Source organism: Rhinatrema bivittatum, chromosome 8, assembly GCF_901001135.1.
Source record: "Rhinatrema bivittatum chromosome 8, aRhiBiv1.1, whole genome shotgun sequence".
NCBI classification, from domain to species: Eukaryota; Metazoa; Chordata; class Amphibia; order Gymnophiona; family Rhinatrematidae; genus Rhinatrema; species Rhinatrema bivittatum.
The window spans coordinates 84,753,988-84,773,973 of record NC_042622.1 but is presented as its reverse complement, the minus strand read 5'-3'; the positions used below and the strand labels follow the sequence as shown (position 1 = coordinate 84,773,973).

Sequence of the window (19,986 nt, the reverse complement as noted above, 5' to 3'; positions counted from 1 at the left end):
CAAATTATACAGATTTGACTTGGTAGATTTTGATATTTTATTATATAGATAGGTTGGTCTGAAGGGGGATGCCTTCCTTTGGACTGAATATTTAAGAAATAGAGCAATGTCCGTTACAATTGGGGAAGCTTTGTCAAGGTCAGTTTGTCTTAAATGTGGAGTGACTCAAGGAGCTTCATTGTGTAATTATTGTTTAATATATTTCTGCAAACCTTGGCTAGATTAATTTGGGCAGAGGGACTATAAGAGTATGTACATGCAGATAATATTGCCTTTTAGCAGGAATGGGAGTGGTGCTATGGTACATTTACAGAAGAGGCTAGATGAAATTAAGATGGTTTTGAATACTTGTAAACTAAGATTTTGATGTTGGGAACGGTAATCCTCAAGGTTTTCCTATTTCTATTCCAGTTCCCAGTGGTGTTATGAAGTCTGTTTTGTAAGATATATAGGATACTTAGCTTAATAGAACCATTGATACTATGGTATATTAATAAATCAAATTTTACAACAAAACATGTTTCACTGATTGTGCAGTCAATTTTCCTAAAGTTAAGAATGGTTCAGAAGTTGTGTCCATTTTTAGATATTGCTTCTGTTAGTACTGTAATACAGACAAAAGTGATTTCACAATTAGACTATATAATGGCCTATATGAGGGCCTCCCTTTGAAACTCACTCATTGGATTTAGGAAGTTCAAAACATGGCAGCAAGATTAATCTTAGGAATTCCTAATCTTTGTCATGTGACTTCAATCATTTCTGAGTTGCACTGGCTCTCCATGAACTGTCAGATTCATTTTAGAATTTTCATTATGGTTTGCAAGGCATTAAGAGAAAATGGGCCATACTATCTACAAGATAAAATGTCTTGGTATGAATCACAGAGAAGGCTGCAAGGTGAGTTAGAACATAAGATATGTCATGCTGGGTCAGACCAAGGGTCCATCAAGCCCAATATCCTGTTTCCAACAGTGGTCAATCCAAGTCACATGTACCTGGCAAATATCCAAACATTAGACAGATCACAAGCTACTATTGCTTGTTAATTACCGTAATAGAACTTATGGATTTATCCTCTAGGAACTTATCCAAACCTTTTTTAAACCCATCCGCTGTAACCGCTGTAACCACATCCTCTGGCAATGAATTCCAGAGCTTAACTATGCGCTGAGTGAAAAAGAATTTTCTTCGATTTGTTTTAAATGAGCTTCTTGCTAACTCCATAGAAAGACCAGGGGGCACTCCATTATCTGAGAGAGTAAATAATCGATTTACATTAACTTGTTCAAGTCCTTTCATGATTTTCTAGACTTCTATCATATCCCCCCCTCAGTCGTCTCTTCCCCAAACTTCTTTAGCTTTTTCCTCTAGGGCAGCCGTTCTATGCCCCTTATTTTGGTCGCCCTTCTCTAAACTGTCTCCAGCGCAGCTATATCCTTTTTGAGATGCGGTGACCAGAATTACACACAGTATTCAAGGTGTGGTCTCGCCATGGAGCGATACAGAGGCATTATGACATCGTCCATTTTATTTTCCATTCCCTTCTTAATAATTCCTAACATTCTGTTTGCTTTTTTTGATTGCCACAGCACACTGGGCTGATGATTTCAATGTATTATCTACTATGACGTCTAGATCTCTTTCCTGGGTGGTAACTCCTAAAACAGAACCTAATATTGTGTAACTACAGCAAGGGTTATTTTTCCCTATGTGCATCACTTTACACTTGTCCGTGTTAAATTTCATCTACCATTTGGAAGCCCAGTCTTCCAGTCTCGCAAAATCCTCCTGCAAGTCATCACAATCCGCTTGAGATTTAACTACTCTGCATAATTTTGTGTCATCCACAAATTTGATCACCTCACTCACTGTACCCCTTTCCAGATCCAAGTACAGTTCCCTGAGGCACTCCACTGTTTACCTTTTTCCACTGTGAAAACTGACCAATTAATCCTGTTTCCTGTCTTTTAACCAATTTGCAATCCACAAAAGGTCATCACCTCCTTTCCCATGACTTTTTAGTTTTCTTAGAAGCCTCTCATGCAGGACTTTGTTGAATGCTTTCTGAAAATCCAAATACACCACATCTACCAGGTCACCTTTGTCTACTTGTTTATTCACCCCTTCAAAAAAATGTAGGATATTTGTGAGGCAAGACTTCCCTTGGATAAATCCATGCTGGCTGTGTCCCATCAAATCATGTCTATCTAATTGTTTTGTGATTTTATTCTTTATAACAGTTTCCATGATTTTTCCCAGCACTGAAGTAAGCCTCATCGGTCTGTAGTTTCCTGGATCACCCCTGGATCTCTTTTTAAATATCGGGGTTACATTGGCCATCTTCCAATCTTCAGGTACATCAGATGATTTTAATGATAGGTTACAGATTTTTACCAATAAGTCTGAAATTTCATTTTTTAGTTCTTTCAGAACCCTGGGGTGTATACCATCTGGTCCAGGTGACTTACTACTCCATCTTTTAAAGTTATTACAGGAGCAAGGGTGAGAACCAGAGCTTATCTGTGATAGACCTAAAACTGTGGAACAAGTTACTATTTAAAATTCCACAAGAGAGGGGGGTATCTAGCCTTTCATAAGAAAGTAAAAACCCATTGTTCCCTTTATAACTGACGTGAACAAGGAAACTGTAGGTTGGGTATTGATTTGGGGCTCTAGAGTGCTGGTTTTGTTGTTTACTATTGTGATGCTTTATTTTATTTCATTATGCTCATATTTTTGTGTTTTTGTGAAATTTTATTGTGCACCACTTTCAGAAGCTTGATGGCCAGGAAGGCTGTTTATAAAAATGAACTAAAAGAAACTAAACTAGACTAAACCTGAAGCCTGTCACACTTCAGAAACAGAAGATATTAAAGAAAACAAGGGGAAAAAACACACATAAAAGAATCCATTAATTTATGAGAGAAGGTGGTTTCAGTTATCAATCAACATCCCAACAGCAAGGTTGCCAGCCACTCAGCCAAACAATTTAAAAGAAGCAAAATCAGTTTATGCTTACAATTGTTACACAACAGATGTAGGACTGTTAATTTTTAGTAACGTGACCTACTGCCCAAAGATATTTATCTTTGTAAAAATTAAGCGTCAAACAAGTTGTAGGTGATATCGTTTTATTGTGTTGTTAGTCTAATAAAAAGTATCACCTACAAATTGCTGACCTTTACTTAATTCCAGGGATCCTACCAGGTACTTGTGCCCTGGATTAGCCACTGTTGGAAACAGGATATTGGGCTTGATGGAGCTTTAGTCTGACCCAGTATGGCAAATCTTATGTACTTATGTGAACTAACATGGCAACTATAATGTTTTGTAAATATTAAAACCAAATAAATTAACACATGCATACTGCCACCTGCCCACAAGAATCTATGACATTTAGCAAGCCAAAGCCAAACTTCAAGGAGCCGCCAATGACAGAAAGAGCAAATCTTCTAAGGAACTGGAAAAAAATGTTTTGGGCTGAAAAGGAGGAATTCACGCATGATCTGAGGGACCTGATATTTCTGGAACACTAACATCTGTCCAGCTCGGAGCGAATAAAAATATTCAGGGTTTTTTGGGGGTTTTTTTGCAAGCTACTTAGACGCACATCAAATCCTGCCTTCTCTGGCACTTTCACATAAGCACAATACGGAGCACATATCAAGGACCTCAGAAAAGAGTGAGAGGTCGGCCTTTGAAGGCGCCTCTCCCCGGTAGAAGCTGAACACAAAGAGGCTGGAGCCAAACGCTGCCCCCAGCGATGCGAAGGCCTGGGGCCTGCTTCCCGCTTACCTTCCAGATAACAGCTGGAGGATGACGAAAGGCCCTTTTTGGATTTGCAGCCCACCAACTTTAAACAGATTTCCAACATTTTCATTTGCCGCCGCCTATGGCGGCGCACGGGTCTAAAACGGCGGGCCCGGGTCACTCCGTCAGAAGCTCGCAGGGCACGAGAGCAGCTCCCCGCGCCCCACCAACAAAGGGCCCCCGCGCGCCGCCGCCTGACGTCAGCCGCCCTGCGCCGCGCGAGCGCGCTTAACCCTCTCCCTGCCCGTGAGCAGAAGTACTTTCGCTATGTGCAGGCTAGAGTGCGCATAACAGCGGGAGATAGGCGAGCTCCTTTATGGGGTAAGGAATTTATTGCTGATGAAAAAGGTAACAAGCACTAGGAATACTAGAGGGGTCCTTTAATTCGCATATCTTTAATAGGAAAACACACACCAGTTTCTAGCTATAGAAACTTTGTATAAACTATCACACTTTCCGGCGTATCTATGAAGGCCACCATTAAAAGCTCATAGGATTGTTTCTATGCTATACAGAAAACAAATGGTCAAACCTCATTGTTAAGGAGGGCAATAGCCTAAAATGCTAGCTTTGCAATATAATTTGTGAAACAAAACATGACAGCATATAAGAATGCTAAAGCCCATCCATTCTTCCCATTTCCCCTTTCTGCTGCAATATCCTATAGCACATCCAAAACAGTCACAAGTTGTTTTACGTCTCTCTGCTTCCATGTCCAATGGCAACTGAGTACTACTGCTGCAACCAATGCTAAGACTGTAAGGTGCTTTGAGGCACACCATAAATCCAAACATTTGTTACCTTTCTACAGCTAAATAGGAGCAATACTCTACTTTCGAGAAGGTCAACAGGTCATATTTTAATACGCCCGATAAAAACCTAGAGGAATAAGTGATTATTGTGTAGTCAGGAAATAAAGCAGACAGGACGCAGGCAGCAGGGAACTTTTAAACAGGAATACAGTCTTTATTCCCTTTTTATAGCCGTAGTACACTGTACTGTCTTCCGTATGGGTTATGGTATCTTACAGTAAAGCTGACAATGTAAGTTCAATGATTCCCTCAAAAGGTTTGTATGCTTTGTAAGAGCCTTAACGGATTAAAAAATATTTTAAATAGTCTTCAATATTTACATTACACTTGCAGCTGGCAGACAGGGTCCTTTTTAGACACACCTGGAGCACAGGTTACATTTCTGGATCCAAACTTATGAAAAAGCTAGAAAATGGTCAGAACGTGACAAGTCAACCAAACAAGATACCCTAGCAGAAAAAGCTCCCTATATAAAAAAAGAATGAAGGAAACGAGATTAATTTAAATCTAACTTTTGATTTATATTCCATTTTTCAAGACTGGTCGGCACTTCAAAGCACGCTGTGCAAATACATTAAAGAGTGCTACAAAACTCTGCCAGGAGAACTATCTCCAAGAACAAACAAATTACAGAGATGTAGACTTTGGCTAGGATTTTTTTTTTTAAGGCAAAGGGAAGACTGTGAAATAAACTTGCACAGGAAGCTGTCCTAGCTACATGAACACTTTTAAAGAGGAAGTGACACTGGATGCTAGAGGACAAATATCAGTGAGCATGATGTTCTTGTTACAGTACAGATGCTAATTTGAGGATATGCTTTTTGACACTTATTTTATTGGAAGACATATCTTGCTTCTGTTCTGAAATTTTCAAAGTCGTCTTGCTATCAACATGGTTAGCATGCACAAAATGCCAGTTAGCAAAATTCTGACTTCTGCTATGTATAGAATGAAAGTAGGCAAGTCCGGTCCTGAAGTGCCACAAACAGTTCTGCTTTTCTGGACATCCACAACAAATACGTATGAAGTTTTTCAGATCAGTAGCAAGTTCTATACCTCATGCGTATTTGTTGTAGATGTTCTGAAAAACCAGACCTGTTTGTGGCACCCCAGTATAGAAACTGTAGTTTGTAGTCATGGAGCCTGAGGCTTTGGGAATTCTTAATGAAATTATCTAAACTTGATTCACGAGACCCTAGGAGGCTCCAACTATGACTTTGGTTATAGAGTGACAGAATGGTTGCATAGCGCCACCACTTGGCCGCTCCCCTTCCCTTCCCCAAGGTCACAACTTGTTTCATCAATTCTATCTTTTAACATTAATGTGGTCTCAAGCTGCTAAAATGAATGCATCGCTGACACCTTGCTTTAAGCCAGAAAGGCTCAGTCTTCGCAAGTGCTTAGATTTACTTCAGGGCAAGTATAAAACTGAAGTTTTAGCGCAGCAGCTCACACAGGGTTTACATTCGACTAGTAAAGCCTGGTTGATGTTGGACGGTAAGAAAATGGTTAATGTTTTCTATTCATGGCTGGAACAATCCAGGAGAGCAGAGCCTGCAAGATCAAATTACATCTGGGAAAAAAAAACACCAAGTATTTTGAACATAGGCACTGCATCAAACCCAGCAGAGAATAGGAGGGATATCAAGGAGTCAGTATTTATACAAGTGATTGCACAGGGCAGGTAAAAAGATCCATAAAAGTGTATGCCCATCTCTTCAAATCTCTGAGGTACGGTATAGAAACCTTACCTCATGAAGCAGCACATTAACGTTTTAATCCCACAACTAAATAGGAAAACTACATAAAGAACCCTCTTTCAAAGCAGCAAGAACTACTCGCTCCCCTCAAAATAAGTTACTATTTTGATTCTATTTCTCTGCTATTCTTACTTCGGATTCTTTTATTTTCTAATCATTGAAATGTAGTTAAATGTTTAAATTAAAGATGTATACATGGACCAGCCAACTGAGACAGTATGAACATAGCACGAATAGCTGGCTTCAGGATTGATTTTTGAAAACATGTGCAGGTAGCAGCCTGTGTTAAGATTCTGGTTTGACCTTCAATAATCAATCCGTGTTAGCTTTTTCAAACTACGAGTTTACCTGTTTGGAAACTCTTAATATGTAAGGATGTTCGGACAGTGATTCAAGCCTTGATATTGCCCCTGCTTGATTATCATCATGTATATTGGTCTCCCTACCTCGGTACTTCGAGGGCTTCAGGTCTTACAGAGCAAGGCGGCTTGGCTGATATCTGGCCCCAGTATAACGGATCACATCTCTCCCGTTCTGTTCGAGCTCCATTGGCTGCCAATTCAGTGGTGTGTAGTCTATAAGACTGCCATGCTGGTTCATAAATTACTGGCAGTTGATTGTTTTCCTCGGTTAATGCGATGTTGTGCATATACAATCCAACATGCACTCTGGGATCTTCTCAAAGGAGATTGCTTGAAGTTCCAACTCTTGACATGCCTATGAGACGAGAGAACAAGCATTCTCTGTGGCAGCTCTTACACTTTAACCTTATGAGCTGCGTGTAATGACTTGTACGAAGAGCTTTAAGACGATGCTAAAAACATTTATTCCAGCAGGAAATAGTTTTTGTTTATCTCTATTATTGCTGTGCAGAGCAAGTGATGTTTTGCCTTTTGTCATCTTAGTTTGTTTTAAGTCCTTTACACAGTAACATTGCAATTGTCAGTAAAATAAGACCAAGTAGTCCTATCCAGTCTGCCCAGCAATGTCTCTCTTTTATTTTTTCAAATTATTGTTTCTGCTCATTGTTGCTGTGTGCAGTTACTTCAGTCAACATAGATTTTCATTTTCTTTATCTCTATCATTTAGGCACTAGGAATCCTGTCTCTTTATCCCATGCCCTTTTGAATTCCATTACCATCTTTGTTCTCGCTACCTCCTCTGGAAGGGCATTCCACACATCCATCACCCTTTCCGTGAAAAAATACTTCTTGATGTTGGTCCTGAGTCCGCCCCCGTGAAGCTTCATATTTTGATACCTTATTCTATAGCTTTCTTTCCATCGAAAAAGGTTTGATTCCAGTGCAATACCATCATCTTTCAGGTATTTAAACGTCTGTATCATATCACCCCGTCTCTCCTCCAGAGTATACATATTTAGGTCTTTCAATCTCATTTTATAACTCTATTGGTGCAAACCCACACCAGTTTGGTTGCCTTTCTCTGGACTGCTTCCATCCTGCCTTATTCTTTTTGAGATAAGGTCTCTAGAACTCACAGTACTCCATATGAGGCCTCACCAATGACTTGTACAGGGGCATTATCACCGCCTTTTTCCTGCTGGTTAAGCCTCTCGCTATGCAGCTCAGCATCCTTCTGGCCTTAATTACCACCTTTTCATACTGCTTTGCCACCTTCAGATTGTCAATCACTATCATTCTGACATCTCTCCCAGTCCGTACCATCAGATGTTTACTCATTTGTGACCCCTAGGTTCTACTGATTTCTTTCCAAGAGAAAAGGTTTGACATTTGAACACCATTAAAACCTTTTAGGTATCTGAATGTCTGTATCATATCATCCCTGCACCTCCTCTTTTCCAGGAAATACATATTCATATCCTTCAATCTCTCATCATAGGTTTTCTGATATTGACCCCACACCATTTTGGTAGCTCTTCTCTGTACCACCTCCATCCTGTCTCTATCCCTTTTGAGATAAGGGTTCCAGAACTGAACACAATACTCCAGGTGAGGCCTTATCAAGAAGATCACCCCTCCATTTTCTTACTGGTTATTCCTCTCTCTAGGCAGCCCAGCATTCTTCTGGCTTTAGCTATCACCTTATGATATTGCATTGCCATCTTGAGATCGCCAGAAACTATCACCCCAAGATCCCGCTCTTGGTCTGTGCACATCAGCTTCTCTCCTTCCCCCTCCCAATACGACTCTTTTGGATTATCGCATCCCAGATGCATGACTCTGCACTTCTTGGCATTGAATCCCAGCTGCCAAATCTTTGACCAGTCTTCAAGCCAAAGTGATAGCTACAAGGGACACACACCACTTTCTAGGTGACAAACTAAGATTACCGACTTGAGAGGTTCAAAAAGGTGGTTTCATGAATTGAGCCAGTACTATACTGAGGTCCCATAGCATTGAGGATTTACTGAACAGATGCCACAATTGTGATACCAAAGAGTGAAGAGAGATCAGAGCTCAGTCTACCTGCTTATGATATGCTGTAATAGCACTTAGATGAACTTTGACTGATGAGGTACTAAGGCCCAAGGATTAAAGGAAGAATAGATACTGAAGAAAATCCCCTAGGTCACAAGAGAAGAGATGAGAGATTCAGACAGATGGTCTCACACCAAGTTGCAAACCTCTTCCATTTGAAATTGTAGAAACTCCTAGTTGAAATTTTTCTAGCTGAAACCAGCACCTCATTCACTTCCTTCAGAAGGAGCAAAGAAGAGACTATTTTATGTTCAACATCCAAGCCGTGAGGGGCCAGGGATGTCGGATTCAATGCAGCGATGGATTTATCCTCCTGATGCCATTAGGCACTATCAGTGCTGAGGTGATGTGCCAGGCATCACAATTTCTACGGCCCTTCTGACCTCGGCAGATCTCTTACCCCACAACACATTTTCTTCTTCCTACCACCTTCATCTCCTCCCCCCCCCCCTCCCCCCAAAAAAACCAACCCAAAATCTCAGAAATCTGGCTCTGCTATCATAACCAAGCAAGCAGAGACTGAATAATACCATGACTCTGCATTCACAGGCCCTGCCCTTTCACACAGAAGCTCAGATGGGACAGGAACTCTTTAATATCCTCGAGCATGGTGCTGTAGGATTATTCAGTCTTTGTTTGCTTCACTATGATAGTAATGCCAGAACCTGAGCTGGATCTCTGAGATGGTTGGGGAAGGAAGAAACCAGCAGCAGTGGCCCACACTGAATTGGGGAGGGGGTCACGGTGGATAGAATTGGAGGCCTTGCAGGGTGGCAGCAGGAAAGTTGCTGCCCCAAGCATAGGTTTAGTGTGCCTATACCTTAAATCTAAGCCTGTTCAGATGGCAGAGCCTGTCTTTTCTCCTGTGTGATGAGGGTTGGCGATATCCCCAATGGAATTGGAGATTGCACTGATAGATGAACATATGAAAGCCACATTTGTCATGGTCAGGCTATTACAAAGAGAATCAACAGGAGAAAGGTACATAGTGGTATAATGAAATTGAAAGGGGATTAGGATCAATGGGTGGAGAGAGATGTAACCCCAATATTTAAAAAGGGCTCCAGGGGCAATCCGGGAAACTACAGACCGGTTAGCTTGACTTCAGTGCCAGGAAAAATAGTGGAAAGTGTTCTAAACATCAAAATCACAGAACATATAGAAAGACATGGTTTAATGGAACAAAGTCAGCATGGCTTTACCCAGGGCAAGTCACTTTTTTGAAGGAGTTAATAAACATGTGGATAAAGGTGAACCGGTAGATGTAATATACTTGGATTTTCAGAAGGCGTTTGACAAAGTTCCTCATGAGAGGCTTCTAGGAAAAGTAAAAAGTCATGGGATAGGTGGCGATGTCCTTTCATGGATTGCAAACTGGCTAAAAGACAGGAAACAGAGAGTAGGATTAAATGGACAATTTTCTCAGTGGAAGGGAGTGGACAGTGGAGTGCCTCAGGGATCTGTATTGGGACCCTTAGTTTTCAATATATTTATAAATGATCTGGAAAGAAATACGACGAGTGAGATAATCAAATTTGCAGATGATACAAAATTGTTCAGAGTAGTTAAATCACAAGCAGATTGTGATAAATTGCAGGAAGACCTTGTGAGACTGGAAAATTGGGCATCCAAATGGCAGATGAAATTTAATGTGGATAAGTGCAAGGTGATGCATATAGGGAAAAATAACCCATGCTATAATTACACAATGTTGGATTCCATATTAGGTGCTACAACCCAAGAAAGAGATCTAGGTGTCATAGTGGATAACACATTGAAATCGTCGGTTCAGTGTGCTGCGGCAGTCAAAAAAGCAAACAGAATGTTGGGAATTATTAGAAAGGGAATGGTGAATAAAACAGAAAATGTCATAATGCCTCTGTATCGCTCCATGGTGAGACCGCACCTTGAATACTGTGTACAATTCTAGTTGCCGCATCTCAAAAAAGTTATATTTGCGATGGAGAAGGTACAGAGAAGGGCTACCAAAATGATAAGGGGAATGGAACAGCTCCCCTATGAGGAAAGACTAAAGAGGTTAGGACTTTTCAGCTTGGAGAAGAGACGACTGAGGGGGGGGGGGGGGGGAGATATGATAGAGATGTTTAAAATCATGAGAGGTCTATAACGGGTAGATGTGAATCGGTTATTTACTCTTTCGGATAGTAGAAAGACTAGGGGGCACTCCATGAAGTTAGCATGGGGCACATTTAAAACTAATCGGCGAAAGTTCTTTTTTACTCAACGCACAATTAAGCTCTGGAATTTGTTGCCAGAGGATGTGGTTAGTGCAGTTAGTATAGCTGTGTTTAAAAAAGGATTGGATAAGTTCTTGGAGGAGAAGTCCATTACCTGCTATTAAGTTCACTTAGAGAATAGCCATTGCCATTAGCAATGGTAACATGGAATAGACTTAGTTTTTGGGTACTTGCCAGGTTCTTATGGCCTGGATTGGCCACTGTTGGAAACAGGATGCTGGGCTTGATGGACCCTTGGTCTGACCCAGTATGGCATTTTCTTATGTTCTTATGAACAGATTGTGTGCAGAGCACATCAGCAAGACAATCATGCACAGCTTCTCAGAGGTTGCTACCTTGCAATCAAGCAAGTCTCCAAAGCTCAATGGCTGCCACTGAAGTTCTGGCTGAAGTGTTGAAAGCTTCATAGATGGAACAGATGCTTCTCACATTCCTCCATGTCTTTCGTATCCTCTTCTGAAGAAGCTTATGAAGCAGGATAGTCACAATTTTGTTGGAGATCGCAGAAACTGAAGGACCCGTTCTTAGATCCTCAGCATTGTCTAGGGTCTTAGCAGAGATCCTCCGGGGGGAAGGGGGAGAAGCAGGTGTGCTACAGCAATGCCAGAAGGGGATCAGATAGATTCCTTATGGAGTCCTCATCTCCAAACCATAGAGGAATGCTAAGCCACGACCCACATAATGAAGGTGGAGATTTCTGCCCACCTAGAGAGAAAACATCTGAAAGGAACATGCAACCGCTCACAGCCGCCGTTCTGCTGACTACCTCTCCGTTCCAAATTCATCCAACAGTTGGATTTAGAAGCATCACTGGAGAAGGAATACAAGAAATGAGAGGGATCAATGCAAAAAATTGTTTGATGTATTTGGAATGGAGAGGTAGTCAGCGGAACGGCGGCTGTGAGCGGTTGCGTGTTCGTTTGGTGGAAAAGATGTGGGGACCAACATACAGTGTTGTATCCACTGCATTTTGAGAAGAAAGATTGAGCTCCATGGAAGTTGTGTGGTTCGCCGGTTTGAACATCTATTAAACAGTTATGGGTAGTAAAGTGGATATGCTCCGATGCATTTGAAAAGTGTGGACATTGTGGTCTGGACATGTGGTGATTACATGCAATAGAGACCCGATAATTTAGAATGGTGCACGGTTGGAATTAGGAAATGTTGTAAGAATCCCCTGAAGAAGCCCGATTAGGGGTGAAACAAGGTGCCTTGTCGGGTGATTAGTGCAAAAATTCTTGTTGATGAAGATCTAGAAGTATCGGGTGATTGAAGAAAAATTTTTTTTTGCTGATGAAGATTTAGAAGCATCACTGGAGAAGGAATACAAGAAATGAGAGGGATCAGTGCAAAAAATCTTTGTGGATGAAGATCTAGAAGTATCGGGTGATTGATGTAAAAAATCTTTGCTGACAAAAAAATTTTTTTTGATGAAGATTTAGAAATATCATTCATCACTAGATGATACTGATAAGATCATTATAAATGGTATTGTGATATTTTATGGGGTATGTAATTTTTATGATGAGTGAATGTTGAGTGAATGTGATTATGTGTTATTAGGGTATTAGGGGGTTAGGGTTGTGGTTACGGGTTATTAGCACCTAGGACATGTCCGGACTATGTGTGTATCAAATTTACTGTTAAATCTACTGTAATATATGGTGTGACGATATATGTTCATGATGATGGGTAATATGTAATATTGCTATATAATTGTGTATTTAAAACATTGTGTGCATTTAATGTTTAATATAATATAATAAAATGTGGACATTTGTGGGAATGGAACAATAAACTTGATGAAAATTTATTGATGATAGGTCATGTTTAATAACCGTGTTAATAGTTTTAGGATTCCCTATGTGTGTTGGGTTGTATATTGATAGAGGGGATCTATGAGTTCTCCTTGAGTTATTGTGCCAGATTATGTTTGAGGACAACCACTTTGTAATTGTCCCTTTTAATAACACCGTATTTTGCTTTTTATTAATTACTCAATATTTTTAAAATACTTTTTGTGTGTCCATTTTCTTATTATTATTATTTCACTTCTCCCCTGGCTGTCTATCTGACCCTAGATAAGTACATGAAAAAAGAAAAAACAGTTGGATGGGTCGGATAGACAGCCGGGGAGAAGTGAAATAACAATAATAATAAGAAAATGGACAAACCAAAAGTATTTAAAAAATACTGAGTAATTAATAAAGAGCAAAATACGGGGCTATTAAGAGGGACAATTACAAAGTGGTTGTCCTCAAACATAGCCACCGCACATAACCACCAAGCAAGGGTTTCCCTTGAAGTGTGGGTGTTGAAGATTGTTTAAGCAAAGGGAACGAGGTTAGTTGGTGATTAGAGAATTATAGATATAGCAATGAATCTCTGCTCCCCAGCAGATACAATGTTTTTAGCAAACAAATGAAAATATACTAATTTTTTCATTCCAATCTATAGAGATGTGATGCAAACTCTCAACAATGGTCACCATTGAATTAAAAAAAGACTAACTTATCTCATTGCATAAACATATGACAGAGAGAAGCAGAGCAGTGCTTTCAAGCCAGACAGCGATCTGAACACCAAAGTCGCACTGTAACTCCTTTTATTCTGGTAATATAAATGTGATGTATTATTTTATACTGAATCTCTTGTAAATTAGCTGGAAATATGTCTATACGTTGCAGCAAATGCAGCAATAATTTCACCCTCCTCTATTAAATAGCCAAAATCCATTTCTCCATTTCTCCGCTAGGTTAAGCAGAAAAGATGTACTAATTTGCTTTCTAAGAGACATCATCCATATTCCAACTTTATTACATTTGGAAACTGTCTCCAGAAAGATTTCCTCATCATCTGAAAAGTCTAAGTTCCTTTTGCAAATACTAAGGCAATAATGTCTTAGCTGCAAATAAGCAAAAAAAATGCTTTCCAAAAAGCTCCCATTCTTCCTACAGTTGCTGAAAAGACAAAGAGTATAGAATTCTCTGCTCTAGATGTATTAAATGGCCCAGACAATAAAACCCCTTCCGCACCCAAGAATTAAAAAGTGTGCTATTTAGGCCAAACAGAAAGTCTTCATCACCTGTAAAAAAAATAAGTATGGGGAGACAGTACATGATCTATGAATACACTTTCTCCACCATCTCCATAGCCTCCAAAAAGCAAAGACCCAGAATCCAGAAATCTGCAGAGTGCTGAACTGCCCTGGGTTTATGTAGAAGATTGATATCTCTGTATGGCCAACTCCATTCCTGTAATAACCCTTCACTATCAAATTTACATCGCAAGCACACCCATTCTTGATGGTCTCTCAGACAGGCTATATTATAAAGGCGCAGATCAGGCACAGCTAACCCTCCCATCTTTTTATCACAGCTTAAAAGTATCCAATTTCAAACATGCATGTTTACCACTCCAGATAAAGGAAATAAGCATAGATCGAAAACTACTGATTTCCTTGTTCTTTATCAAAACAGGCAACATTAGCAAGCAATACAGCATTTTAGAAAGAATAACCATTTAATGACTGCACACCTTCCCATCAAGTTCAAAGGGTATGTTATCTATTTATTAAGGAGCCCTTTAATTTTATGCAGGTTATCTAGGTTATTATATTTATAAAGAGCTTGAACAGTGTGTGCAAGCCATATACCCAGATATCGAAATTTATCCAGAGACCATTTAAGAGGAAATTATTCCGTCCATCTAACTGGTAAAGTATGGTCTAGAGAAAACACCTTAGATTTGATATAACTAATTTTAATCCTGAAAAAGACCCAAACAACTGAATAATTTTAATAATTTCAACAAGACTTGTTCCTGGATTGCCTATAAATAGCAGCATATCATTTGCAAACAAAGTTTTACCTGTTTGCTCTGAATTGCAATTCCTGGAAAATACTCAGATTTCTCAATTTAATAGCCAAAGGTTCTAAGACCAAAACATATAACGGGGGGACAGCGAACTCCCCTGCTGCCCCAAAGAAAAGTATTGGAAATAGAACAATTTATCATGATCTGTGCATAGGGATCTGCGTATAGGAGTCATATCCAGTTTAGAAAACTATCTCCAAAACTATACTGTTTCAATATCCACCACATAAAAGGCCACTCTTTGCAGTCAAAGGCCTTTTCTGCATCCAAACTAACAAGAAAATTATCTTTCTGTTTGCTATTACCTGGCTGCAGAACCACTATGGCCTTTAAGAGATTGAGGAATGCCTTCCTGTAATAAAACCAGTTTGATCTGATGTTACTAAAGATTTAATATATTGATTCATTCGCTTAGCAGAGATGGCAGCTAAAATCTTGATATGCTGATTAAGTAAAGAGATGTGTTTATACAATCCAGGATACAATACATCTTTTCTTAGTTTAGGTAAAAAGACCACTGTGGCAAAATTATGTCCATGCTCAAAATGTCCTTCTCTAGCTGCAAAAAACATTTCTTTCAATGGGATAACAATTTTATCTCCCGATATTTTATAAAATTCTCCACTGAACCCATCTGGCCCAAGAGATTTTCCCCACATGTAAATTATTAATAACATTCCTAATTTCCCCTTCCTTAATAGGCTCTTCCAAGGAATCTCTACCTTGAGTCAACTGAGGAAGAAGATCTTGAAAGAACCTCCACTGAGGATTACTCACTTGTATATAGCTGATGATAGAAATCCTGAAATGAAGTTAATATGGAAGGTGTATCTCGGTGAATAATATCCCAATAGGATAATCTATGTACTTTTTTTTTATTTAACATTTCTGATTATATTTGCAAATAATTTGCTAGACTTAATACTCCATTGAAAAAGCCTATATTGGAAATAAAGCAAATTTTGCATTGTCTTAGCTCAATAAATCATCCAATTTTTTTCATATGCCTTAACACCAGGGTCAAATCTAGTAGTGTCCGAGCGCCAAAGAACATAAGAACATGCCATACTGGGTCAAACCAAGGGTCCATCAAGTCCAGCATCCTGTTTCCAACAGTGGCCAATCCAGGCCATAAAAACCTGGTAAGTACCCAAAAACTAAGTCTATTTCATGTTAGCCACTGCTATTACTAGCAACGGTATTTTCTAAGTCAACTTAATTAATAGCAGGTAATGGACTTCTCCTCCAAGAACTTATCCAATCCTTTTTTAAACACAGCTATACTAACTGAACTAACCACGTCCTCTGGCAACAAATTCCATAGTTTAATTGTGCGTTGAGTGAAAAAGAACTTTCTCCGATTAGTTTTAAATGTGCCACATGCTAACTTCATGGAGTGCCCCCTAGTCTTTCTATTATCTGATGATTTTAAACACCTCTATCATATCCTCCCTCAGCCGTCTCTTCTCCAAGCTGAAAAGTCCTAACCTCTTTAGTCTTTCCTCATAGGGGAGCTGTTCCATTCCCCTTATTTTGGTCGCCCTTCTCTGTACCTTCTCCATCTCAATTATATCTTTTTTGAGATGCGGCGACCAGAATTGTACACAGTATTCAAGGTGGGGGTCTCACCATGGAGCGATACAAAGGCATTATGACATTTTCCGTTTTATTCACCATTCCCTTCCTAATAATTCCCAACATTCTGTTTGCTTTTTTGACTGCCGCAGCACACTGAACCGATGTTTTCAATGTGTTATCCACTCTGATGCCTAGATCTTTCTTGGGTGGTAGCACCTAATATGGAACCTAACATTGTGTAACTATAGCATGGGTTATTTTTCCCTATATGCATCACCTTGCACTTATCCACATTAAATTTCATCTGCCATTTCGATGAAAGGCTCACAAGGTCTCACAAGGTCTTCCTGCAATTTATCACAATCGGCTTGTGATTTAACTACTCTGAACAATTTTGTGTCATCTGCAAATTTGATTACCTCACTCGTCTTATTTCTTTCCAGATCATTTATAAATATATTGAAAAGTAAGGTTCCCAATACAGATCCCTGAGGCACTCTACTGCCCACTCCCTTCCACTGAGAAAATTGTCCATTTAATCCTACTCTGTTTCCTGTCTTTTAGCCAGTTTGTAATCCACGAAAGGACATCACCACCTATACCATGACTTTTTACTTTTCCTAGAAGCCTCTCATGAGGAACTTTATCAAACCACTTCTGAAAATCCAAGTACACTACATCTACCGGTTCACCTTTATCCACATCTTTATGAACTCCTTCAAAAAAGTGAAGCAGATTTGTGATGCAAGACTTGCCTTGGGTAAAGCCATGCTGACTTTGTTCCATTAAACCATGTCTTTCTACATGTTCTGTGATTTTGATGCTTAAAACACTTTCCACTATTTTTCCTGGCACTGAAGTCAGGTTAACCAGTCTGTAGTTTCCCGGATCGCCCCGGAGCCCTTTTTAAATATTGGGGTTACATTAGCTATCCTCCATTCTTCAGGTACAATGGATGATTTTAATGATAGGTTACAACATTTTGGATAATTCTAATATTTTACTAGAACATACTTGACATTGCTTAGTCTGATAGGCAATATGTCCTTACCAGCATTCTAGAAAGTAGGAGCATTAAGGTCCTTAGCTGAATGTGTATAATCCTCCCATTGCTGTTTAAAAAAATTAACAAATTCTTTATCATGATAAAGTATTGCCAGTATCCTCCAACTTGGGGGGATTCCCTCCTCTACTTATGAATACTAATTGTAATTTAAGCATAGAATGATCTGAGAAGGGGACCTCCAATATATCACAGTTTTGTATTTTGTCAAACCATGGCTCTGGGAGCAATATATCATCATACAAGAGTAAACATTATGTACTTGAGAGTAAAAAGTAATTCCTTGTCATCTAGATGCTTAAGACGCCAGACACCTATTACCGTATTTCCACGACAATAACCCGCCCACGTATATAACCCGCCCACACACATAACCCGCAGGTTTTCAAAATTTATGTAAGAAACCTTTAATATACCCCGCCTCCTCATATAACCCGCGGGCAGACAGGGCGCTTGTCCGAGGGGGCGGGGCCGCCGGCACACTGACCTTGCGCACTCTGCGCGCCGTGTACAGCCCCATGCCGTCCTGCACGCTGGACGCCTTCAGCGAGAAGCGCTCCGGTACGTACATGCCCAGCATTTTCATGGCCTGCCCCGGGGTGCGAGCCGCTCCCTCTCACATCGCCGGCACTTTGCTTCCCGAGGGAGTTTGACCCTCCTCTCTCGTTGTCCCCTCGTTCCTTCCTGACCAATCAGGAAGCGGCCGGGCGCAGGGATAGGACGGACTCCTCTCAGCTGCAGCCTATCAGATGCGCGCTCTCCTTGACGCTTTGTTTTGTTTCCTCCTTCGCTTCTATTCAGAGTCGGGAAACTTTATTGGTCGGAAAGTTTGTCCACGTGTAGCCGAGTCAATGCCCGCGGCGGAGTGGGCGGAGGGATATACAGCGTGAAGCGCCGGGGCGGGGGGAGAGAGATGTTAACCGCTGCTGTAAAATTTTTTCTGGATAACCCGCCCACGTTTATACCCCGCGGGGGGCATGCGGGGTAGGTAAAAACGCACATTACCCGCGGGTTATATGCGTGGAAATACGGTAATTGGAGTTTCTGACATAAAAACCCAATTCCAATATGTCAGATTTTTTTTGTCATTTTAGAAGGCGAACAATCTATCAGAGGATTATCAGTTATATTAAGATCTCCCCCAAATAAAGGAACATATTCTTGTAAAAAAAAATATCTTGTAACTATACCAGAAAAAAACCCAAAAACTATGGGAGTACTTATTTGGGGCATATATGCTAGCTAACAGCACTTTAAACACCACCCAGAGAGCCCATTACTATCATGGAATGTCCTGTCTGGTCTTTATATTGATGTTCAAACTCAAAAGGTGTCTGCTTATGAACTAAAATTGTAGCTCCCCGTTGTCAAGATGGAAAGGAAGAAAAAAAAGCCTGCCCATTCATTAATTTTCCATGCTCATCATCAAGATGTGTTTCTTGTAAAAAGGCGATATCAATTTTATTCATTTTCAGCTCAGTCAAAATCTTTTTGTGTTTAATGGGTGAATGTAACCCAGCCATATTGAGAGAACAGACCGTTAAAATTAGCCATGAGATGAAAACATTAGGGAGATATCCCAAATGACAATCCGAATATTACAAAGAGGGAACCCCCAGCTTGGGCTCCCCCTCCCATTTCACAAAGCCACACAATGCATCTGACACATAAATAAAGCAAGAGGATTGCAAAAACGCTGCTTAATACATACACCAAGCATTCCATCCATTCATACCAATCTTTCTTCAACCTTTAATATTTAGCATAATCATTCATTCACTCTCACAAATTCACACTTCAGTTCCCAAAGCACCCGAATCCCTTCAGAACCACAAAAGGCAAAGTCCCAACTCCATGGCGTGAACAATGTCATGCACTCCAGGTGTACCTTCTCTCTATACTGAAGATCTGTGAAATGTTCATTTCCTGGGATCTCCTGAAAGCAGCAGCTTCAAATCATAGAAAGATCTTATGGCACAAATGTGATATAGTCACTCATGGATGGGGTCCCATCTGAGTTCAAAAAACTTTCCACAATTAAGTATCAAATGCAGAATAGGTTTTCCAAACATCCTCATAGCAGCTAAAAAAGTAGACTTGATGCCTCCTGGCATTTTATTTTAGCAGGTGCTTAACGTGCTTAGAAATCTTGCCAGTAAGCAAGGCAACAGTTAAATGTAGCAGAAATATATAAGCAACTCATCACTTCAGAAACATTTTTCAAAAGTTAACCACGCAACTAATGATGCTATTTCCTGCCAGTGAACGAAATATCAACATTTTCATCCATGCTATACAAGGGCACCCACAAAAGCCTTCGCTTCCAAGCTCGAAAAGAGAATTTTGGTTTCTCCATTATGGGAGACT

The 19,986-nt window shown here is 40.1% G+C and overlaps 1 protein-coding gene across 2 annotated transcripts in view; it reads right to left on the bottom strand.

The window, feature by feature from the left end:
- The window catches only part of ABL1 (ABL proto-oncogene 1, non-receptor tyrosine kinase), a 243,872-nt gene that overhangs the window by 69,519 nt on the left and 154,367 nt on the right, over positions 1 to 19,986 (bottom strand). The window contains exon 1 of one of the 2 annotated variants that reach the window (XM_029611048.1): positions 3,799 to 4,082. The exons of the other annotated variant lie outside the window; for it this stretch is intronic. Coding sequence (XP_029466908.1) covers positions 3,799 to 3,883 — 85 coding nt within the window. The 5' untranslated portion in view covers positions 3,884 to 4,082. Of the gene's footprint in view, positions 1 to 3,798; positions 4,083 to 19,986 lie in introns of those variants that run through there. 2 annotated transcript variants of the gene reach the window in all.